Source organism: Prionailurus viverrinus, chromosome A2 (genome assembly GCF_022837055.1).
Source record: "Prionailurus viverrinus isolate Anna chromosome A2, UM_Priviv_1.0, whole genome shotgun sequence".
Taxonomy (NCBI): Eukaryota; Metazoa; Chordata; class Mammalia; order Carnivora; family Felidae; genus Prionailurus; species Prionailurus viverrinus.
In genome coordinates, this window is record NC_062562.1 from 160,579,250 (window position 1) to 160,601,813 (window position 22,564).

At 40.4% G+C, this 22,564-nt stretch overlaps 1 protein-coding gene across 1 annotated transcript in view; it reads left to right on the forward strand.

Moving 5' to 3' along the window:
• Positions 1 to 4,422: 4,422 nt before the first annotated feature.
• Positions 4,423 to 22,564, forward strand: part of CNTNAP2 (contactin associated protein 2) — a 1,382,613-nt gene continuing 1,364,471 nt past the window's right edge. The window contains exons 1-2 of the mRNA XM_047837856.1: positions 4,423 to 4,471; positions 5,595 to 5,705. Coding sequence (XP_047693812.1) covers positions 4,423 to 4,471; positions 5,595 to 5,705 — 160 coding nt within the window. The remainder of the gene's footprint in view (positions 4,472 to 5,594; positions 5,706 to 22,564) is intronic.

A 22,564-nucleotide genomic window follows, 5' to 3' on the forward strand; every position in this document is an offset into this window, starting at 1 on the left:
GGGTGGGCAGACAGGGCACAAGGGAATTGCGGAGCCAGAGGCCGACTTGGAGCCCTGCGACGGGACGCAGGCCCCTGGCGTGAATGTGACGGGGAGACAGAACATCTCTGGAAGGACCCGAGATACTCCCGGGGCTGCCGGAGAGAGTACAGATCCCAGTGATTCAGCTTGTGATTCGAGGTAGTTTTGGCCAGAAGGAGCAAGGCAGAAGCGCATTGACTGGAGAGAGAGGAGGCCAGACGGACAGCTGGCCTCTTAAATTTGTCCTGACCATGGAGAGGAGGGGTCATAAAACCTGAGGCAGGGCACACATCTGCAGGCGGAGGTAATGTAGCTCCAGCTTCTAAAGTTAGAAGTTGAAGGCATCAGACTTTAAGAGTCCACCCAGGGATGTATTTCTCTGACAATGAGCCTTTCACAGTCGTTTTTTTGTTTGTTTGTTCGTGTTTTTGTTTTCAGTGAAGTATGAATGGGGATGTTGGTAGAGTTTCCGTCCTGAGAACCCTGGTTCCGGAGTCCTTTGTTGTTCTTGTGTTCTGTGCAGCAGGCTCATGTTTCCAAATGTGTGATAGAAGACGTATATGCTAAGTGCTACAATTTTATTTTATTTTTAAAATTTTTTAACATTTGTATTTGTTTTTGCAAGACAGAGAGGGAGACAGAGCATGAGCAGGGAAGGGGCAGAGAGAGAGGGAGACACAGAATCCAAAGCCGGCTCCAGGCTCCCCACTGTCAGCACAGAGCCCGACACGGGGCTCGAACTCACGGACCGTGAGATCATGACCTGAGCCGAAGTCGGATGCTTTCACGACTGAGCCACCCAGGCGCCCCCCATTGCTATAATTTTAAAAGGCACTGTGTTGTGAAAATTCCCCGACATTACTTTTATCTTTGTTTCTATTTATTTTTTCTCTGATATTCCTTTCGATCAGAGATGCATTTGAATGCCATCTTTAATGTCGGTTAGATGCATTCTAAAGTTCTTTGACCTTGCAGAATCTTGCCCATATCCCTTTGCCAATACAGATCCGTCCCTGTCAGCCACGCTTTCCGAGGGGAAGGGCAACAAGCATTTGATCTTTATTTGCCGATAATCTCCTCTGTTCCAGCTTGAATTAGTACAGAATTCCTCCAGTTAGTCTGACTTCCTGACTGACTGAAATTGTGTGAAAATAAAACCCAAGGCCCATCTGCTTCTTTAGTTTTCATCCAAGATTCCCTGGAAGAGGAATACACTGGAGACCAAATATTTGCCGTAGCTGTGTGGCCGTAGTTTTGGAAGACATCCCAATATGGGAAGATATAATACTAAATTATTTCAAATGTTAGCAACCACCGCCCCCCACACCTCCTCCTCCCCTATAAAAATTCTAACTTTCTCCAGGGATTTGCCTGATTTACTAATATTTAATGTCTGCAGAATATTAAGACACATGTTCTAACATAACAAGCAAGCTCTTTGGAATAAGTAATATGTAATAACGATTATTACAGTTGGAAATAAAAATGGAGAGTTCATCATAATAATCCGTATACGCTATGTACATGCACAGCAGGGCTGCTGCAACCATCCTGGGAAATTCGATGCCCGTTGTGGCCTCCATGATTTTGCTTGAGCTGTTCCCTCTTTCTAGAATCTTCTTAAACCTCTTTCTATCTATCTACATTCCCTCATTCTTAAGGTTATAGTCATTATTTATATGTTACCTGATACCACAAATGATGATTAATCATTCTTCTTTGTGGATATCTGGACTATTTATTAATGCTAGACCAGAGGTTGGGAAACTTTTTTTCTGTCAAAGATCAGATAGTAAATATTTAGGCTTGCGAGGTTATATCGTCTCTGTTTGTGACATTCTGCTGTGGATTTGAAAACAGCCATAGATAATACATAAAGAAGAGGGCCTGGGTGTGTTCCAATAAAACTTTATTTACAAAAGCGAGCCAGGGTCCACATTTGGCCTGTAGGACATAGTTTGTGGACTCCTGTACTTGAAAGTGCTTGAAAGTTTTAGAGTTTGAGAGAAACTTAACTAATGTGCTCATATGATGAGTGAGTCATCTGTAGAAAGGAAGGTCAGTGACATAGTCAAGGTCATGTATTTATGATGGAGCAAGAATAGCAAGCAATTCGCTAAACAACAGCCCTGCGTTTTAAATTTGTTTCTTTCAGTACTTGATTATATTTTGTTCAGCACTGAATTACAAAGTGATATTATGCCCTTGTTTCCTGCTTAGTTACTTTATGTGGGTCCATGTATTATTGGACTCATGGGGAAATGGGCTATATTTTTTTATTGCCTAAAGTGGCCAGAACAGTACAAGGCATTTATCGAGATCTTGGTATTTGTTAGTAAAGCCTTCCAGGAGAACATACAGAACATGTAGCATTCTTTTTTTAAAAAAAATTTTAATGTTTATTTATTTTTGAAAGAGTATGAGCAGGGGAAGGGACAGAGAGAGAGAGAGGAAGACACAGAATCTGAAGCAGGCTCCAGGCTCCGAGGCGCCCCATGATTTTTTTTTAATTAGTGAAAAATTTAAAATTTGATACGAAGATGATCGATTTGTGGTGGAAGTGAAAAATATTTAAATGTAATAAGGATACACTATGTTCAGGTTTTATAAATGCTATATTTAAATTCTAAATTGCAACTAGCTAATGGATCATTTAATCAATTATTCATTAACTTCATTTTAATTACTTTCAACGCAACTCTATGCATTGAATGTTCCCTTTTGGAAAATGCATCGCTCGTTATCGGGTATAAGCTTGCCCTATCGAGCAGGTTTAGACTGGAAGACGTTTCTCCCCGCGTGGTTTTATTGATTTCTAAGAGTTCACCTCATTTCCTTCAGATGACTACTCAGATGTCACCTAATCAAAGAGACTTTCCTTGACAAAGCAGCGAAAAACAGCCGCTCTCAACCTCTACCCTACCCCCCAACTACCTGCCCCTTCTTCCATATTTAATGTGTCCAGAGTATTCGTCACCATCTCATACTATAACCTTTTATGCTTTTACCTATTTTTTTGTTTTTGTTTTAGTTAGTTTTTGGTTTCCACTAAAACATAAATTCCGTGACAGGCATGTTGTCAATATTATCTGCGGCTGCATTTGCTACCCCTGGCCCAGCATAGGCGCTGGGTGCACGTTTGAATGAGTGAGACAGACATGAATGAACGTTAGCACATTCCTAATAGAAGGGAAAATTTCGGAGTAATGATGACTCCAGATAAATGCAAAACTTTTGTCCCAAGATCATAAAAAGTTAGACTCAAAAGAGTCAGCAGATTCAAAATCAAGGTTTTGTATTTGTGCTCCCTGGCAACTACACTGAATAGCAAAATTTTTTTTTATTTAATACAAAATCCTTCACTGTAGACTTTCACTTTGTGAACTGAAACCTTAAATAAATTTTATGGGGCGCCTGGGTGGCTCAATCAGTTGAGTGTCCCGACTCTTGATTTTGGTTCAGGTCATAATCCCAGGGTCAGTCATGGGATGCAGCCCCCGTGTGGCTGAGTGTGGAGCCTGTTTAACACTGTCTCACCCTCTGCCCCTCCCCCGCTCATGCATGTGCATACACACACGCTGTCTCTCTCAGATAAAATAAAATAATAAAATAAAATAAAATAAAATAAAATAAAATAATAAAAAAATAAAAATAAATAAATTTGATGTTCATTTTTTCATTGTTTTACATTTAGCTTCCTGGGGGAATATATTCATATGCATATGCCATATTTCCCAGAGGCACTTGCAGTATAACAAAGGAAAATAAGAAATCTAACTATATTTTACGAGGGTGGAGATGTTCATTTTTAACTTCGGATTTGTACACACTTGAGTGGTGAGATAATGAATCATCACTCATTTCTCCAGCATCACTGGGACTTCCCTCCACTTGAGTGACTTTTCAAGAAAACGAGTTCATTCCTTCTGTTGCTGAAGTTTTCTTCTGTTTATAAAGATCTGAGGTAGCAAGCATTCTAGAATATGTAGTGTAACTCTCTGTCTTATTAAACAGACAACTGAGCATGTGTAAAAAACATGTGTTGGCTATTTAAGACCCACCTCTCTTGACGATGAGGTGTTGCGCCATCTTGTAAGTCAGCAGTGTGTTTTGGGACGCTGCGGTTCTCAGGTTTAGGTGGCTCTTCTTGTCGTTCGTTCACTCACTCATTCATCCTACAAATGTTTTTAGAGTGTGTACCAGGTGCCAGGTGTGGTTCACGTAACTGGAGAGTAAGCATTAGGCAAACTATCAAAAACTTGATTCCCACACAGCTTCCAGTCTAGTGGGAGAGAAAGGAAACCAAACAATTAAATGAGTAAAAACATACATGTGTGGTGGCTCTGAGAGCTATGAAGGAGCAGAAAGCAAGGAGTAGGTAAGGAGAGTGATGGTCGCATCATGCTCGTTAGCTGGGTAGACTACGGAAGTCTGTCCGCAGCGGTGAAAGGTGACGTTGTGAGCAGAGAGACCAGAGGGAGGAGCCTCATGGTAGCTGGAAGAATAATAGCAAAGGCCACAGCAGGAGCTGGCCTGATGTTGCAATAAGAGGCAGGGGGCTCTGGTGGTAGACAGCAATGGACAAGAATGCCAGAGAGAGATGCGGCCAGTCTTGTGGCGGCTGTGGGCCACTGGGGGCTTCAGACTTTATTCTGAGAGATTGAGAGCAGAAGCCAGGAGATGTCGTGAGCCTAGCAGCCACTTAGCCACTTAGGTGTGCAAATGTCCCTCAGGCTGCTGGGTGCAGGACGATAGAAAAGCAAGGGAGGAGGCAGGAAGACTGTCCGGTCCTTCACAACAGTGATCACTGGTGGCTGCTTGGACCAGGTGATATGAGGGGGTAGGATTTGGGGTATTCCAGAATGAGAACGCGCGGCCCCTGATGCAGTCTCCCGGAGAGCAGGTGCAGAATGAGAGGAGATCCAAGAGCTGAGTCCTGGGCACTTTAACGTGGAGGCATGAGGAAAATGAGACCGATCCATGAAAGGAATCAGAAAGCAAGCAGTAGTGGGGAAGGAGGAAAAACAAAAGCTTAAGGGCCACTGAAGCCAAGTGAAGGAAAGAAATGAGGGGTCGCTTGGTTCCAAAGCAGTTGACTGGTCTAGAATGATGGGAACTGGTTAGTTTTCCAGATGGCAGTACTTTTCAGGGTGACACCTGTTTCTCTGCCTTTCAGCTGTGGTAGGATGTCTCCTGGCCTTCCCTCGTTCAATCTCTGTGTTTGCAATCAATGTTTCTATCCTCTATCCTTATAACGAATAAATCCCTAAAGATTTCCAGAGGCTGTCAGCCTTCCCAAAGCTTGTTAAATCAGCACCACCACCTTTCCTCGGGATTCCTAGACGGCAGGTCTGCCCTGGGGCCCTTTCGCATAAAGCATTTTGTCGTAGGTCCAGCTCTTAAAACTCGGGTGTTCAAATGACCACAGTCGAGCTGTCTCCCTTCTGACCACTTGCTAAATGTGGTTGCACAGATTTTTATGTTTGTATTGTATCCGACCACTGTTTTGACTAAAACACACGCGTCGTCGTCGAAAGATATTTAATCTCTCTGTTCTTTTCTCTTCTTTTCAGAAAAATGCGACGAGCCACTCGTGTCTGGACTCCCCCATGGGGCTTTCAGCAGCTCGTCCTCCACATCTGGGAGCTATTCTCCTGGCTATGCCAAGATCAACAAGCGAGGAGGTAAGGCACATTTCATCTCCTTCGTCAATACGTGCGCGGAGAAAGAACGCGTCATATTTAAAACTGCATTTCCGACGTCTATTTTATTGCACAATGGCTATTAGCAGATACCTTTTTCGTTCTGTCCACTTCTGTTAACTCCTAGCTACTATAAACCTCTTTTGTAGTCACTGCCAGGGAGTGATAGAGGAAAATTCGGGCCGGAAGCAAGAGATGGTAAATAAAGGAGGAGGAATTTTTAGAGTTGTATGGGGTACTGGATTCCAGATGATGTACAAATTATGAGTTAAGGAAGTTCTTGTTCATTGGAAAATCATTTAGACCAAAGTTAAAGGTAATTGATTTCTGGGTACCTGAGGGCTCCGTCAGTTAAGTGTGTCCGAATTCGGCCCGGGTCATGATCTCGTGTCTCATGAGTTGGAGCCCTGCCGTCGGCCTGTGTGCTGATAGCTCGGAGCCTGGAGCCCATTTCAGATTCTGTGTCTTCCTCTCTCTCTGCCCCTCCCCTGCCCATGCTCTGTCTCTCTCTCCTTCAAAAATAAATAAACATTAAAAATATTTTTAATAAACATTAAGAAATAATAAAATGAAACGAATTGATTTCAAATGTGTATACGATGAATCAAAGAATACTATATTCACTATTTTTATTTCTATTTTTAGTAATATATAAAGAGTATCTGTTGAAAAGATAGGATAAAAAATTACCCTTGGTACTTTCTGCCCCCAGTGCCCAGAATTTAATTTTGTTATTAAAGCCACATGAAAAATAGTTACACAATTGCAACTAAAACTTGAGTTTGGGATTTTAAAGTAATACTATTAATTAGTAAATGGTAATTTCAAAGTAGGCAGCAATCCAGAGAGAATAAAAGATGATTGAGAACAGCAACTTAAAAATCTCTCGCTTCAAAGGAAGACTGATATGAATAACAATCAATGACAACTTAAAAAGGAAAGAAACACTTTTCTTGGATAAATGTGAATCATCCCACAGGGCCATAATTTTTATTCACTAAAACAGGAAATACTAAACTCATTTCACACTCAGTTTAATAAAAAAAAGAGTGAGTAAAAATAGAAAGAAGAAGGTAAGGGAGGGAGGGAAGGAAATAGGGAGGAAAAAAATAACATAAAGAAGCAAAGGTGAAAAAAAAAAAAGAGAATAGGGGAAAACCCAAAAGGAGAAGTAAAAAAGAAAGGGAAGGAAGAAAAAGAGGGACATCAGAAAAGAGAGAAAGAGATATCAGAGAGATTCAGAAAGACCAAAGGGAGAATAAAATAGCTAAGAAAAAAGGGAGAATAATATATACAGAACTTCACAGGTGTATGAAGAGTCCTGGATTAGTAAAGAGACTTGGTAAAAGTCAGAGATACGCCAGCAAAAGTGGAGGAATACAAATTTTAAAATATATACTGTTTTGGAAAGTAGTATTAATTAGCTGCTTTTGTTTACAGTGACCAGATTGTTGTTTTTTTTTTTTTAATTGTGGTGTAATTAACATCAAACATATTAGTTTCGCGTGTACAGTATAATGATTTTATACACGTCTATATTGCAAATTGGTCACTGCAACAAGTCTAGTTAACATCTCTCACCATGTGTAGTTACTTTTTTTGCCCATGATGAGGACTCTTAAGATCTACTCTTAGCAACTTAGAAATATGTGCACAGTATTTCTAACTATAGTTAGCTTGACTTACTTATTTTATGACTAGAAATTGATACCTTTTGACCTTCTTCACCCTTTTCATTCACCGCCCCAGCCCCCCGCCCCTGGGAACCACCAGTCTATTCTCTGCATTTATGTAACTGCTCCTTTTATAATATGATTTTTGTCAGATGATGGTCATGAGAGTTGGTAAGTTACTATAATTCATCAAAAATTTTGCTTACAGATGTCAAGTAATGAGACTTTTAATTCATTCCTTTTCCATAAGTCACTAAAAGATAAACAAGAAAAACAATATATATATGTATAAAACTATATATATATATAGAACAGTATATATATATATATATATATGTATGTATAAGTGTGTGTGTGTGTATATATATATATATAGATATATATATATATTATATATATGTATGTATGTATATATGTATAAAATCATGAATCAAGAAACTGGCCATACCCAAATAATAATTGTAATGCAGGCTAGTAAATTTGGGGCAAAATCTACAAGAGAAAAGAAATATCACATACATTCCTGGATGTCAAGAGGATGCAATATTCCCTAAAGAAAGTATCCTGACATTGGGAGATCAACTTGAATGAGAGAAAGTCACAAAATATTTCCTCAGAAAGGGTTGTGTGGATTTTATACCCAGAGAATCTGGACAAGTCAGGTCATCTCAAGCATATAACCTCTTTGGAAATGCAAATAATACGATATAACCAACAATAAGATGCATGAAATAAAAATAATAAAAAAAACCATGGCCAAATGCCTAGTGCTGAGCAGTGAATCCACTTAAAGATAGACCATAACTAAACAGTTTACGAACTAAGGTTGTGGAACAAAGTATAAATTTTATAGAATTAATATAAATTTGTATAAATTTTACAAGAATGTAAAATACCAAATTCTGGGAACTAAACAGACGTTTGCCTTTCCTCCCTAACCTTTCAGAACTGGAAGCCACCAGATACTGTAGCTTTAAATGCAAATTTTAAAAAATTGCCAATTTTTTTCTGTCTTGGATTTTTTTAGGACTCTGTCTCCTACCAAGAAACATCAATAGTCTTTCGGTGTTTTTGTCCTCATTCAAGTAGCTATATTGAAGCCTTTTTTATTTGTCTTAAAATAGTACAGGATGCTACTTTGAATTACTTAGAGATACTTACCTATTTATACACTCATATATGAGAGTGAGGTATGTGAGATTAAACTTCTAAAATGTTGACCTGATTTTTTAAAAAAAAAATTTTAATGTTTATTTATTTTTGAGACCGAGAGAGACAAAGCATGAACAGGGGAGGGTCAGAGAGAGGGAGACACAGAATCTGAAACAGGCTCCAGGCTCTGAGCTGTCAGCACAGAGCCCGACATGGGGCTCGAACTCACGGACCGCGAGATCATGACCTGAGCCCAAGTCGGCTGCTTAACCGACTGAGCCACCCAGGCGCCCCTGACCTGATTTTTTTAACCTGGAGGGTGGGATTCGAAGAATGCTTTTGCTTTCTCTATAATAGGTTTGTCTACTTCATAGAATGTCAGTGTCTCTACCTATGTATTTATGTAGATAGATTTATAGATACAATGTATTTCCAAAAAGAAAGTTATTTGAAAAGCAAAGGACTATAAAGAAAATTTATGCCTTCCTAAGTTGTTTGACTAGCAACTTCTGACTGTTGCTACATTGTTGTGCATTGAGATGAAGTCGTGATGTAGTCGTTGGCTGGGAGAAAGCATCGTCGGTGCTTTAGTTATAGATTTACACTTGCATCTGGCCCATTGTATCAATATTTGTTATTCTGCGGTTTTAGTTACTTACCTTTTGGGTCCCAAAGACCTCTTTTGTTTATCGGCGGCATACTGCTTATGGTTGCATAGCATTTCCTCCCCTGCTCCATCCCATACTATCTACCTGTTTAGGACCATCACACAACTGATTATATCTCCACTCCTCATGGGCTGCTTTGCCTCTGAATGTACACATAAGACACCCATGTGCCTTAACCCTAATTGATGACCAATGTATGAAGCAAGGTAGCAAGCATCAGAGAGGGGGATTATTTCCTCTACAAGAAAAAAAAAAAAAAAAAAAAGCAAAAAGGAAAAAAAAAGAAATCTACATGCGGTTATTTTCACAATAAACAGACTTTGTACTCCCTTATAAAGTTCATGTGTGAATGCTCTTGAGAGAAGAGCCATGTTGACTGAAATTCATACTAAGGTATAAATGGCTAATAGTTCGTGTTGATTTTAAAAATAGATTTTTTGTTAGTGCAGCAAAATGTTACATGTCTTAAAGATGGGTAAAGGAAGCAGAGAGTTTATATATTTTTATTTATTCATTTATATTATATACATTTATATTTATGTATGTCTTTTTTGCTTACATTCATATATAAATATGTATTTATATATCTATAAATATATATATATTTATATATTTGCTGAAGATATATTTTTTATTTCACTATTGGCAAGAATCATCTGACACATACACCATATAAGCCCATGAAAGCAAGAAGATCATATACTAACAGAAGGATAAAATAATATAACTCACCAATTATACAAATACAGAAAATAACAAATTCAGCATTATGTTGATTAACATTGCCTCAGGGGCGCCCGGGTGGCTCTGTTGGTTGAACGTCTGACTTTCGATTTTGGCTCAGGACCTGATCTGACCTCAGGGTCTTGGGGTAGAGCCCTGCTTCAGGCTCTGTGATGAGTGTGGAGCCTGCCTGGGATTCTGTCTGTCCCTCTGCCCCTCCCTCTCTCTCTAAAAAAAAAAAGAAAAGAAAAGTAAAAAGAAAGAAAGAAAGAAAAAGAAAATTGAACATATTGCTTCATGTTTTATCATTTATTTAAATGTATTCCTCAAATATATTTTGGAGAGATTGAGTTTTGGAATCCATAGAAAATCGGATTATAATGCGAATATACGTTCAGATAACAGATTGGCACACATGTATAAAACGGAGTTTAGGTTTTGCGTCCTCACAATACATCCATTTGCTGCCACCTTGATGTCAGGGGTCAGTTTATGACAAAACTGCGGGGAAAGGAATGCTTATGTGGAAAATCCACACATAATTCTATCGTGTCTTTTGGAGCCCATTACTGCTTTAAGATTTTTGGTTTCATTCGTTTTAGGAAAACACTGACCTGCTGTGATCTGTGTTCTGGACGTATCTCCCTATTCCTAATTCACTGGCGGTGTCCCCATCTGTGTCATTCCAAGTCAATAGCAGTTAGGTGGGTTCACCTTTCCAAAGGTTAGCAGAGATATTAAATCTGGACAGTCTCATATAAAGTAAGCACTACCTCACATTTATAATACACATTTAGTATTTTACAGATTATAAAATGTTCTAAATGTCCCTTGACCTTCACAACAAGCTTGTTAGATAGAATGTTAGCTTAGAGACGCCCATCATCTCTTCTGCTGGACTTAGGACTTTTCAGTCCACCCGCCTTTTGTAGAGATCGTCCTCTTTCTCCTGTCCCCAGGGGACAGCCATTCTGCCACATGGCCCTCTTCTTCCTCCACTGGCCACAGATGAAAGATTGCCATGCTCAGTTTCGCCAGATGAAGCCATAGTGGCACTGCATTGGAGTTGGCCCCAAGACAGAACCGAAAAAGAGCAGGAGGTTTTAAGCCACGTTTGATCTGTACTTCTGCAACCAGAGCAACCCCGTCATGGAGCCTCGGAGTTTCTTGAGTGATGTGGACCTTGAATTCTTTTCTTTCTTTTCACCTCCTCCCGTTTACTTTTCCTTAAAGGTCCTTCCATACTTGTTGCTCTTCTGAGACCTTTTTCACATTGCTTCCTGGGTCATTCCTGCCATTTTAGGAAACTGTCATCTTCTCCATTAACCCAAAGGGCAGAGAGGTGTGGGGTTGGTGGTGGTGTTTTGAGGATATGTTGCCTCTATTTCTTCCAGCAGGGAGAACAGATTGCATTTGTAAGCCACATAATTGATAATCACTGCTGGGAGGAATATGTGTATAACAGACATCTGGAAAGACTGCCGGAACAGAGCTCTGAATGTCCACGCGTGTACCTTAAAAAGAACTACAGCTTTTGCCTTCCCTTGAAAGACACCAGTGAAGTAAATAATTGCCTCGGTGCCTTGATAGCTTGGCTTGGTCAAATCATTGCCTTTATCCTTTCCTGCCTCCTGTTGGCCAAGAGGGAGCTTTAGCGATTAGCATCATTCTGAACTCTTTTCCACCTACGCTTCCGAGCTTACACATGTCGGAATGCTTCTTTCGGGCTCCTGAGTGGCTCAGCAAATAACCCTACCTCACTCTGCTCTTCAGAGGCCTTTCCGGCCTCTCCTGGAAAACAAATTTGCTCCCCTCTCTTGCACCCTCAATTCTCCTGTCGCGTAGTCACATTTGTAAAATACTTCCCCTCCCTCTGCTTTCTTTTCTTCCCTATTCTGCTTTAAATAGTAAAAGCATCTGTCACAACCAGTTACACCGTGACCTGATTAAACTGTAGCCTATATCCTATGAGTTGGGAAAGCAGTCTCAATGCTTCCATGAAGACATTGTCCCTCTTCCTGCCGGTAACTCCTCCCACTGGGGCCCTTCGGCTCTCTCCGGTCCCTGACCCGTTCCTGCTCCATATTGCCCCCTACTGGCAGCCAGTGTTTGCCAGATCCCGTAGTATTTTTTTTTTTTCTTTTCTTTTTGTTTTTTTTGGAGAGAGAGAGTGTGTGTGCGAGTGGGAGAAAGGGGCAGGGGCATGAGAGAAAGAATCATAAGTAGGCTCTGTGCTAAAAAGCGTGGAGGCTCAATCCTACGACCCTGGAATCAAGACCTGAGCTGACACCAAGAGTAGGATGCTCAACCGACTGAGCCCGCAGGCGCCCCCATTCTTAACCTTATTAGGAAGTTCTTCCCTTGGACTATAACATCAAGACTTACATTATGAAATAGACTGGCGTTCCCAATTGTTGAACTTCCATCCATGTTGACAGATTCCATTCCACTATGTTCCCTCTTTCCCGTCTCCAGCCCCTATCACTTCCTGTTTCTCTTCATCTGCTCTGTTTCCCTCTCAACGAGCATTCGTTGTTACTTTAGTATGAATTCATAGTTGAAGTATTACTTCTTCTAAAAGAATTTGCCTTTAAGAGCAGATCCTTGGGAGCAGAGAAATCTAGAGGGGTGGTTTTCTAATGTAGCATTTTAGAATATTTGACATTCCTATTTGGGCTGGCCATACTTCTTCATCTTTGAATTACTCTCCTGAAAACACCTGCTGACTTCGCCGGCTCTGATGCAGTGCTGAGCAATGAGAAGAGAATGACTTATATTCATGCATAACTCGATTCCAATACAGAATCAACCAAGGATGAACATGATATTAGTCAGTTATTAATCTCTCTGCATCTCAGTTTCCTGATTTCTATGTTTACTATGTAATCTCTCATCCAAACCAGGAACTTTGACAGTGCTAGAGTTCTTTTAATAATTATGTCCGGGCAATCTTGCAGGTACGGGCCCCCTGTTTATATTTTAAAATGGAATCGACCGTACAATTTAGCAGAGCCATTGTGAAGATTCAGTGAAATAATATGCACAGTCTGTGTTGCAATTAAATATTAGCCTCTTTCCCACCAGTTACCCTCAAGTCCCCAAAGCAACACTTAACAGATATTAATATTTCAGAGCAAGTGAGTAATTTAGTCTTGTCATTACCAAAGCAACACCTCCCTAAAAAGTGACCACTAGAGGTTGTATATTTACCCGTGTGTGTGTGTGTGTGTGTGTGTGTGTATTTCCCCTATCATGATATAAGACAAAAATCATAATAATTCATAAATTAATAAAATAACATTTTGAATAATTTAAATAAGCTTTGCATAATCAGACTGCTACCTATGTTAACTTAAATGTGCCCCGACTCTTTTCTCCTTAAACTCCTTTCATTTCAAATGAAAGGGCTTATGCCAATGATTGCTGAGTGTTATTTTGTTCTGATTGTCATCATGTCATTTGAGTTAGATCTGATAGAGTCCAATATAATACTTATGTAGTAAATTTATGATCCTCAGTGAAGCCAACACTAATTGTTCTGGACATTAGGAAGAATAAAAATATTTTTCCCCTCAGCTGTCCAAATTCTGACTATTTTTTAAAAATATATTTCAGGGGAGCCTGGGTGGCTCAGTCGGTTAAGCATCCGACTTCGGCTCAGGTCGTGATTTCACGGTGTGTGGGTTCGAGCCCTCCGTGCTGAGGGCTCAGAGCCTGGAGCCTGCTTCACATTCTGTGTCTCCCTCTCTCTCTGCCCCTCCCCTGCCTATGCTCTGTCTCTGTCTCTGAAAACAATAAATAAACATTAAAAAATTTAAATATATTTAAAATGATTTTGTCTAAAGTCAGCAGTAGGTTTTGTATTCACTTTTCCAATTGCGTGAGAGTTGACATCTAACTAACATTGTAAGTTTTAATTTATTCTTTTTACTTGAATTCTCAAATGTAAATCAAAATATTGGCTTTAGTGGGAGCTTTAAAAAATTCAGTGCGCATTACATGATGCATTTGTATCATTGACACTTGTTAAAAATGATAGAATATCGAAAGCATAGTCACCAGGGACTAACTCATAAATTTGCTTAGACATGCCTTTTTAATTTGCAAATAATATTACTTTGTGTCTGCTGTGACATCAAATTTTATAGCGTTGGAATTATAATACCTTCTTTGTGTTCCCCGTAGAAATCTATGCTAGGTTTTGTAGCACTTCCCATAGAATGGTTTCCCAAGGTGTGTGATATTAATATGTGCTACGAACACCCACACAGACACACATCTCCCCAATAAAATCTACTGGGCAAACACTATGTTCTGCGGTCCTCTCTGGGAAGATCAGACGCCCTCTTCATCATGCAGCATCTTTAGGTCCTGGAGAGTGCACTTTCACCGTGGGAGATGCTTTTATAAAATTGAACCATCGTAAAACCCATTGTAAACATCATGGGTTTTAAACAGGGTTTGTTTAATATACTTAGAAGTACAGATGTGTCCCATGGGTTTACTACTGTCTTTGTAAAAATACTACTTTTTAAAAAATTTTTTAACGTTTTTACTTATTTTGAGACAGAGAGAGACAGAGCATGAATGGGGGAGGGTCAGAGAGAGGGAGACACAGAATCGGAAACAGGCTCCAGGCTCTGAGCCATCAGCCCGGAGCCCGACACGGGGCTCGAACGCACGGACCGCGAGATCGTGACCTGAGCCTAAGTCGGACGCTTAACCGACTCAGCCACCCAGGCGCCCCTAAAAACACTACTTTTAAGGGCTCTTTGATGATAACATCATGGATGGTGAGTTTTCTAGAATTAATTGGAGAAAGGGTGCTTTTAGATTTGGAGCATTTGAAATGAAGATTTTTTTAAAAAAAAATTATTAATTATTTTTAGAAATTATTTTTATAAATTATTAATTATTTTTAGAAAGCTGCTATTTTGCAACAAATGTTTGTAGCAAATATCTCAGAAATGGGCCCCTGAGAAAATCATGAGGTGGGATACATAGTGCTATTACAGTAACCACAGCTATCATCTCTGAAACAGCTTTGGGATATTCATTCTCTAACACTCTCCTTTATCACGATATTAATAGCCGATTGTCTAAAAGAGTGGGAAATAGTGAATCATCAATTCAGGTACTTATACTATGTTTTTGGAACGTATGCTTTGTAATTTCACTTCGCGCTCAACATCGAAACCCTTGCTATTTGGTACTTGCCTGTATATGGCTCATGAGGACTATCTCCTGTGTGTCAGTTGCAGGGTGTAAACGGAGAGAGAGAGCAAAGGCCAGGAATGAGCAGGGCGGGTCCACAGTCCACATGAAGGGCACTGCCCAGTGAGGGGTGCTACCCAGGGTCCATTCATTCAACAAGAGTAGGACACAAAACACCGCACATGCGAAAAATACACTTCAAATCCCATAATTACATCTCCTCTATAACAGATAAGTGGCTCTCCATCATCCTTCAGTATCTACAGTAGCCCCCCCACCTTTATCCGGGGGGGAATATGTTCCAAGAACTCCAGTGGATGCCGGAAAACAGCAGATAGCACTGAACTCTATACAGACTGCATTTTTTTCTCCTTACGTCATACCTGTGATAAAGTTTAATTTATCAACTAGGCACAGTAAGAGATTAACAACAATAACTAATGATAAAATAGAATGATTGTAACAATATACTACAATAAAATTCATGTGAATTCTCTCCCCAATAGCTTCTTGTGATGATGGGAGATGAGAACATGCCCGTGTGATGGGGTGCAGTGAGGTCGGTGTCGTAGGCATGGGAACGTCATGTTAGGCTGGTAATGGCCTTCTGATGATATGTCACAAAGAGGGCATCTGCTTCTGGACCACAGTTGACTGTGGGTGACTAAAAGCCCCCCCATGGGCTGGGGAGACTCCTGTACTCTTGAGCGAAAAGAGAAAGTTCTATGCTTTTTGCTTGTTTGTCTCCTACCCATTATTTCAGTCAATAAGAGGGGAAAAAACAAAACAAAGAACCAAAAAAACCAGGCCAAATTATTTCCAAGGCTACTGGGAGGATTTAATTTAGTAATGGCTCTCTTAGCAACCTGGTCAGGCCATACTTATTAGAATGAATTAGACCCTTGTCTTTAATACCTTTAGCAAATTAATGACTTTTTCACACATTTTTCTTTGAGAAGACTAAAAAAAACAAAAATTAGAATTTCCTCTCTTTTATACTCAGGCCTTCCAAAACTAATTCCAAAAATATTGCCACTAATAACAATTCAAAGCAGTGCGGCCTTTGTTAGCATACTGCCTTTTCTATATCCTGCAAATGAGCAATCAACATTGTTTACTCTTCCTTGCTTTAAAACCAAGATATATGTTTGACATGAATACTGCTGACAGTAAACCGTGACATTTAAGACAGTCTGCTTTTATTGTTCTCGCCTCCCTCACATTAAAACGTAAACTCAAAATGTAGAAAGCTTGACTCCTCGGGTTTTCACCCAAAGGTCACTTTTATTTTGCTTTCTCGTAGCTATTTTTATTTTCTTGGCGAGGCCAGGGATTCACGTATGTTTTTTGTTTTCCTTTGGTTCCTTGCTTCGTGGCTTCTAGAATGTTGTTCCTTTGGATCCGTTTTCCACTCTAAAATCGGTGGGCAGTGCTATTCATTTCAGTTGGAGGATTCTTGTCTGCGTTGTATCTGTTGCCTCCCTGTCACCAGACATCTGCAGTCGGAAGACTGTTCTGGCACCAGGGTGAAATGATTTCATGTCAGAAGGTCTCTGTCTGAGCCGATGTACAAATAACGTACAATTACGCATGTCCTATGAATTCCCCTAGTCCTACGGCACATATGTATCTTAATGGATTATTAAAGTGAGTTTTTTGTTTGTTTTGCTTTCACATAATACCTAGAAGGCCAGCTAAGCCTTACAGGCTCCACCGTGAAGGTGATGAAAACTCTCGTTTGCTTTCCTTCTCTTCCTCCCCGAGGGTTCTAAAGAGAGTGCAAGCTGACACCACGTGCTTCTGTGGTTGGAATGCTTCTGTGATGTTCGACATCCAGGAGTGATTGCGAGAGCTTCCTCTTCTTACATGTTGATGAGACCGGGCACTCCCGAAGGGCCGAGTAGAATTCCCTGAAGGAAGATGATTAACCTGAGCTTTGAAATAGTACCAACCAGAGGAGGATTTAGACACGGCAAAAGTGATGACCGTTTCCTTATCACGGAAGGGCTGCCGATTCACACCAAAGGAGTCCCAGGGAGGCCCAGAAAACCAGAGGCTGTCACCCTTGCCTGCCCACGGCCCGGTCTTTCCCACCTAAGCTCAAAGGGTGTTGAATGATAAGCACTTCCCATTGGCCTCCAGATTTTCATTATGGAAATTGTTCTATGTACACGGCTTCAACATGTTTATGTTGCTGGTCCTTCAGGAGTAAGTTCAGGTATCCCCTTTCAACACGTTATCACTGATGGCTGGACGGGCTCTCTCTCTCTCTCCATTTCTCAAGGTGTATTCTTTTTCTATCTCAGAACATAGCATACGGTATTGTGTCGTAGACGTAGTTGTCTGACGGCTGGAGGCTGGGTATGGGTGGAACGCGAGCCCCGTGTCTCGTGCCTCTGTGTATCCCCAACATCTAGCCTGGTGCCTCGCACAGAGTGGATACTCACAGACATCGAAAGATATGCCGGCAGGGGCAGGTGCACATAATCTCATCTGATCCCTACGAACACCCTGGGAAAGAAATTAGAATAAACTCAGTTTTATGGATAAGAAAACTTCGGTGCAAGGAAGTTTAGACTTCTGCCCAGGACCACCGCTAACAAAAAGCAGGCTGAAAGATTCGAAACAATCTCTTCTGACTTCCAGTCACTCACTGTTCTATTCTCCACACATCTTTCCTGCCTCTGTGAGTTTTTCTTTAGGAAGAGTTGGAATAATATCTGAGTTGGTTACAGGGCATAGCTGAAGTTTTCCCACTGGTATCTTAGAACACACACAGACACATTTCTCTATTTTATTTCTGAGAAGTACATATCGACTTTGTGATGTCTTTGCATGCTTGTTATCTTTGCTTTAAATAATCAAAAAGAAATAAAGATGCTCTTTTAAATATTTGCATTAACATATTTTAAAAGACACATTTTTTTTTAACACTGAAAGGGTAGCCAAACCCTGGGCTCCTTCAGTGTTATTTCTGAATTTGTATAATACGAGGTGGTAGGCAAAAAAGATGTAATTGCACTTGAAATATTATATATGTGAGAACAGCAGGAAAGAATTGATATGAAAGAAAACTACTGATGTGCGGCACCAATATGCTAGGAACTGACAGAAGCAATATTTTTTTAAGTCACTAACACTCTCAATATTCACAACACACATGAAGAAAAAGCAGTAAGTCAGTACAAAGTGAAAGGAAATGAATAACAGAAATAAAACACAACCACAAAATAGAAAATGCCAGAGATCTGAGATCTGCTAGATATGCCATAAACTGGATCTTTGAAATTGGATGAGAATAATCTGGCATTAATAATAACAATATCCCACTTTATGATCCTTATCCATCACTGAATCGTTCCCTCCATTCCTTCCAGTGAAGGATTCAGCATTGTTAGATTGTGCCTTTCATTCTGTTACTGTTTAGTTAGAAGGACGATACTTCCTGGCAATCTGTAGAGACTACAGAGGGAATTGATTCAATTTCCTTCCCCCCCCCCCCCGCCCGCCAATCTTCTCACAGCAGAATAAGTAAAACAAAAACTATTTGACCGATTATTTCAAAGTTATCACTTCTATCTTCTCTACATGTTATTCGAGACTTAATCATTTATGATGGAAAATAATTTTCTAAGGAAAATGCCAGAAGAGCAAGAAATGCCTTCTGTTTTCAATTCAAACTGTTGTATTTGATTTTTCACAGTTAAAAGAGAAATTTGAACCACACGGTGGTGTTTTGAACAACAAACGCTGTTTCTTGGTTCCTGGCCAAAGGACTAGCGTTCACTGGGCATCAGAGAGGCTGTGCAACCTACAAGCAGCTTAACCTCGACATTCAGTGACCTTCAGTCTGGTGGGGGGGGAACACTTAGATGGCTCGGTTTTAGTAATGCTTCTTGGATATGTCAAAATAGTGCAATTTTAGCAAAGGTACTGCTTTACCTGCATGATTAGGTGAGTCAGGAATTTCTCTACAGGGATCTGGAGGCAGGCTTTGGTTCCCTTAGGCCATAATCCAACTTTCTATGGTTCAGCATTAGGAGAAGTATGGGTAGCCAGGCCCAGAGATGCCAACCAGTCCCTTCTGTGCTTTCTGCAATGCTGGAGAGGAGTTCTCCAAGCAGACAAGGCGTACCAGTCAGTGAGTATAACCGACAGAATAAATATTGGCCTTTCGGTGCAATTCCACCTTCATTTTTCTGTAAGATCTTTGAAACGTTTCTTCCTACTGATATGACCTACATTTGGAAAGCATCAGTTCTCCTTAGCAGTTCAACAATGACACGGCAAGGATTGACCAAGAAGAGATACCAAGGGAGGATGTCTTGTCAAAAGCCTGAGACATGTTAATCAGCTTCTGGAACACCAACAATTTAAATTCAAATAGATTTCTCGCCGAGACTAAAATCTAAAACCCTGTGATTCTATTTCTGTGTATTGGATTAGTCAAGATTTAAGGTTCACTTTGTTCTCAACTCATGGGGATCTCCCCCTGCCATTTTTTTGGTCTTTGTTTGCATGGCTTAGCTGGTACAGGCAAAAAGTGCGATTCATCCCTTCAGATGCTCTCAAGTGTTATCTGTGCTAGTTTCGCACTCAACAGTGGGAACAGCAGAAGGCAGAAATGAGGAAATAAAAATCCTGTTGTCAAATGAGAATTCTACATCTCACTGCAGTGTGGAATAGTAGTTATTCATACTTTAGGCACCTCAATTAGATATTCATTATTCATAAACACTTATGTAACTCTGAGTTATTCAGGCTGGGAGAGAACATTAGCAATCTTTTTCTTTCTTTCTTTCTTTCTTTCTTTCTTTCTTTCTTTCTTTCTTTCTTTCTTTCTTCTTTCTTAAGCTAAGATATCTTGTGTCTAAAGAAGGATGTAAAAGAATATAATATATATTCTTGTGTATATATATATGCACCCTGTCTGTTGCATGTACATCTAAATTTCAAATTGTAGGCAAAAATGCCTCCAACAAAACAAGGCTAACCTAGTACATTTGGCTACGCCTTTTCAAAGAACCAATCTGGGTAAATTGACTAGCACCAAATTTATTACAGTGGTAAAATGGATGAAAATAACAACATGGATCTTTTCAGCCATGGCCCCCACAACTGGTTCTAATGGCCAGTAACACAGGTCCAGACCTGGAAAGGCTTAACAGATAAGACTAAGTGAGTGTCCAAGTAAGATGTGAAATGGTGTTGAGGTTACAGGGAACGTGAGAGCCCAGTCATTCAATAGACATGTATTGAGCTGAATGAAGACAAATCAGCACTGAAGATTCATTTGCAGGTGGGACCTAAACCTCAGAAATGTTGACAAGGTAACTTTTTAGGGACTCTGAGATCAGGTCATAATTATGAGGAGGGGCACTGTGTGTCTAAAGCACATTGGTGAGTGTCCCAGCTCCAAATTTGGAGAAGGCTCCAGGGGCATCTGAACATAAATTAGAAGAGCGTAGGCCCTTGTCTTAATGGAGATGATTACTGAAGAGTTTCTCCATGATAATCCTTTGAGTGACCAGTGGGGTGGACAAAAAGCCTTCCTTCCTTTTCTCCTTCCTTTCTTCTTTCTCCCTCACTTCTCTTCTTCCCTGTATCTTCCCTCACTCAAATATTTACAAAATATCAACTTGTTTTAGTTTTATATAAAATAATGAGCTTCCACTAAATAGGTCACAACTAAAGATTGGGTGCCTATGTGGCTCAGTCAGTTGAGCGTCCAACTTCAGCTCAGGGTATGATCTTGCAGTCCGTGAGTTTGCGCCCTACATCAGGCTCTGTGCTGATACCTCAGAGCCTGGAGCCTGCTTCAGATTCTGTGTCTACCACTCCCTCTGCCCCTCCCCCACTCACACTCTGTCTCTCTCACTCTCAAAAATGAATAAATGTTAGAAATTAAAAAATAGAACTGGATTAGAAAAAATAACGTGAGCATAATTGTCCAAGATACACACCACCATGTTGCTGTGATATCATATAAATATGAAGGTTATTATGGTATCATAGGGAACAATTGAGCTAATTTGCTGAGGAGGGTTCAAGGATATGTTTTGAAAGAGGTACAGTTTTATTCTGTAAAATTTATTTTCTGGAATCTCATCGAAAGAGTGCAGCATACTCTAAGGTATCAAAGTCAAAGACTGTGTTTGTTAAAGGAGGATTAGCTGGTCGTTTGGTTTTGTGAGAGTTTAAACTGAGAGTCAGCATGTGCTGAGAAATATGGATTCAGATGGATCCTGATGGATTCCGAGCATTGGGACTGTCACACTAAGGAGCAAGACAAAACCCCTGATTTCAAACCAGCCCAACCTTATCACCTGCCTTTCCTCCACCTTCAGTTCTATTTCCTGATTCTGTTGTTTGTTTGTTTGTTAAATGTTTATTTATTTTTGAGAGAGAGAGAGAGAGAGAGAGAGAGAGAGAGGGAGCGCATGTGCATGAGCTGGGGAGGGGCAGAGAGAAAAGAGGACAGAGGATCCAGTGCAGTCTCTATGCTGACAACAGAGGGCCCAAGGTGGGACTCAAACTCACAAACTGTGAGATCATGACCTGAGCAGTAGTCGGTTGCTCAACCAACTGAGCCACCCAGCTGCCTCTGTTTCCTGATTCTGTTACTGCCTCTCTTCCTGCCCCACTCAGTTGTCAACACAACAGCACAAGTGAGCATTTGCAAATCAAGAAATAATATTTTATTTTTCTATTCAAAACTTCCCCAGTAGATTTCTGTCTCACGTAGATGAAAAGCCACCGTAGTCCTTAGTCTTGCCTCATTTACCTGCCTGCAGCCAGTATCTCTCTGACCTCATATACTGATGTCCTTTCCTCCTCTCCAGCTACACAGGCCTCCTTGCTATTTCTTACACTTCCCACACCCTTGGCATAAAATTCTTCCTGCAGTATTAGCACATTCTTTCCTTCAAGCTCGCACTCAAATGACACCACCTTGTGGGAGCCTTTCCTGATGATCTCATAAAAAATTCCCCACTCATTCACTGACTCACCCAATGACACTTGCCCTCCATTTTTTTTTTTCTCCATGGGCTTTTTAAAACCTAAGGCCTAGGCCCCGCTTACAATTCTAAAAAGAGGGAAGTGGTAAATTCTTAAAATATTTGTAGAGGGAAAAGCAATAAGGAAAAGGTAGTTGAAGATGTGAGGTAACAAAAAGATAGAAAGAGGCGAGAATAAAGGACCCCCCCAGAGTTTCTATCTTTGATGAATCAGAGGGTTGTGCCCACCCCTCAGTGAAACCGGAAATGTAGGTGGTGAGGCAGACAGAGGGAAAGATTTAAAGATTCAGATGTGCACATACTGAGCAAAAATTCAAAATAGAAATGTGTGATAAGCAAATTTAAGAGGCGGTAGCGTGCACATGCTCTCTGAACAAATTAGTAGGGGTTGA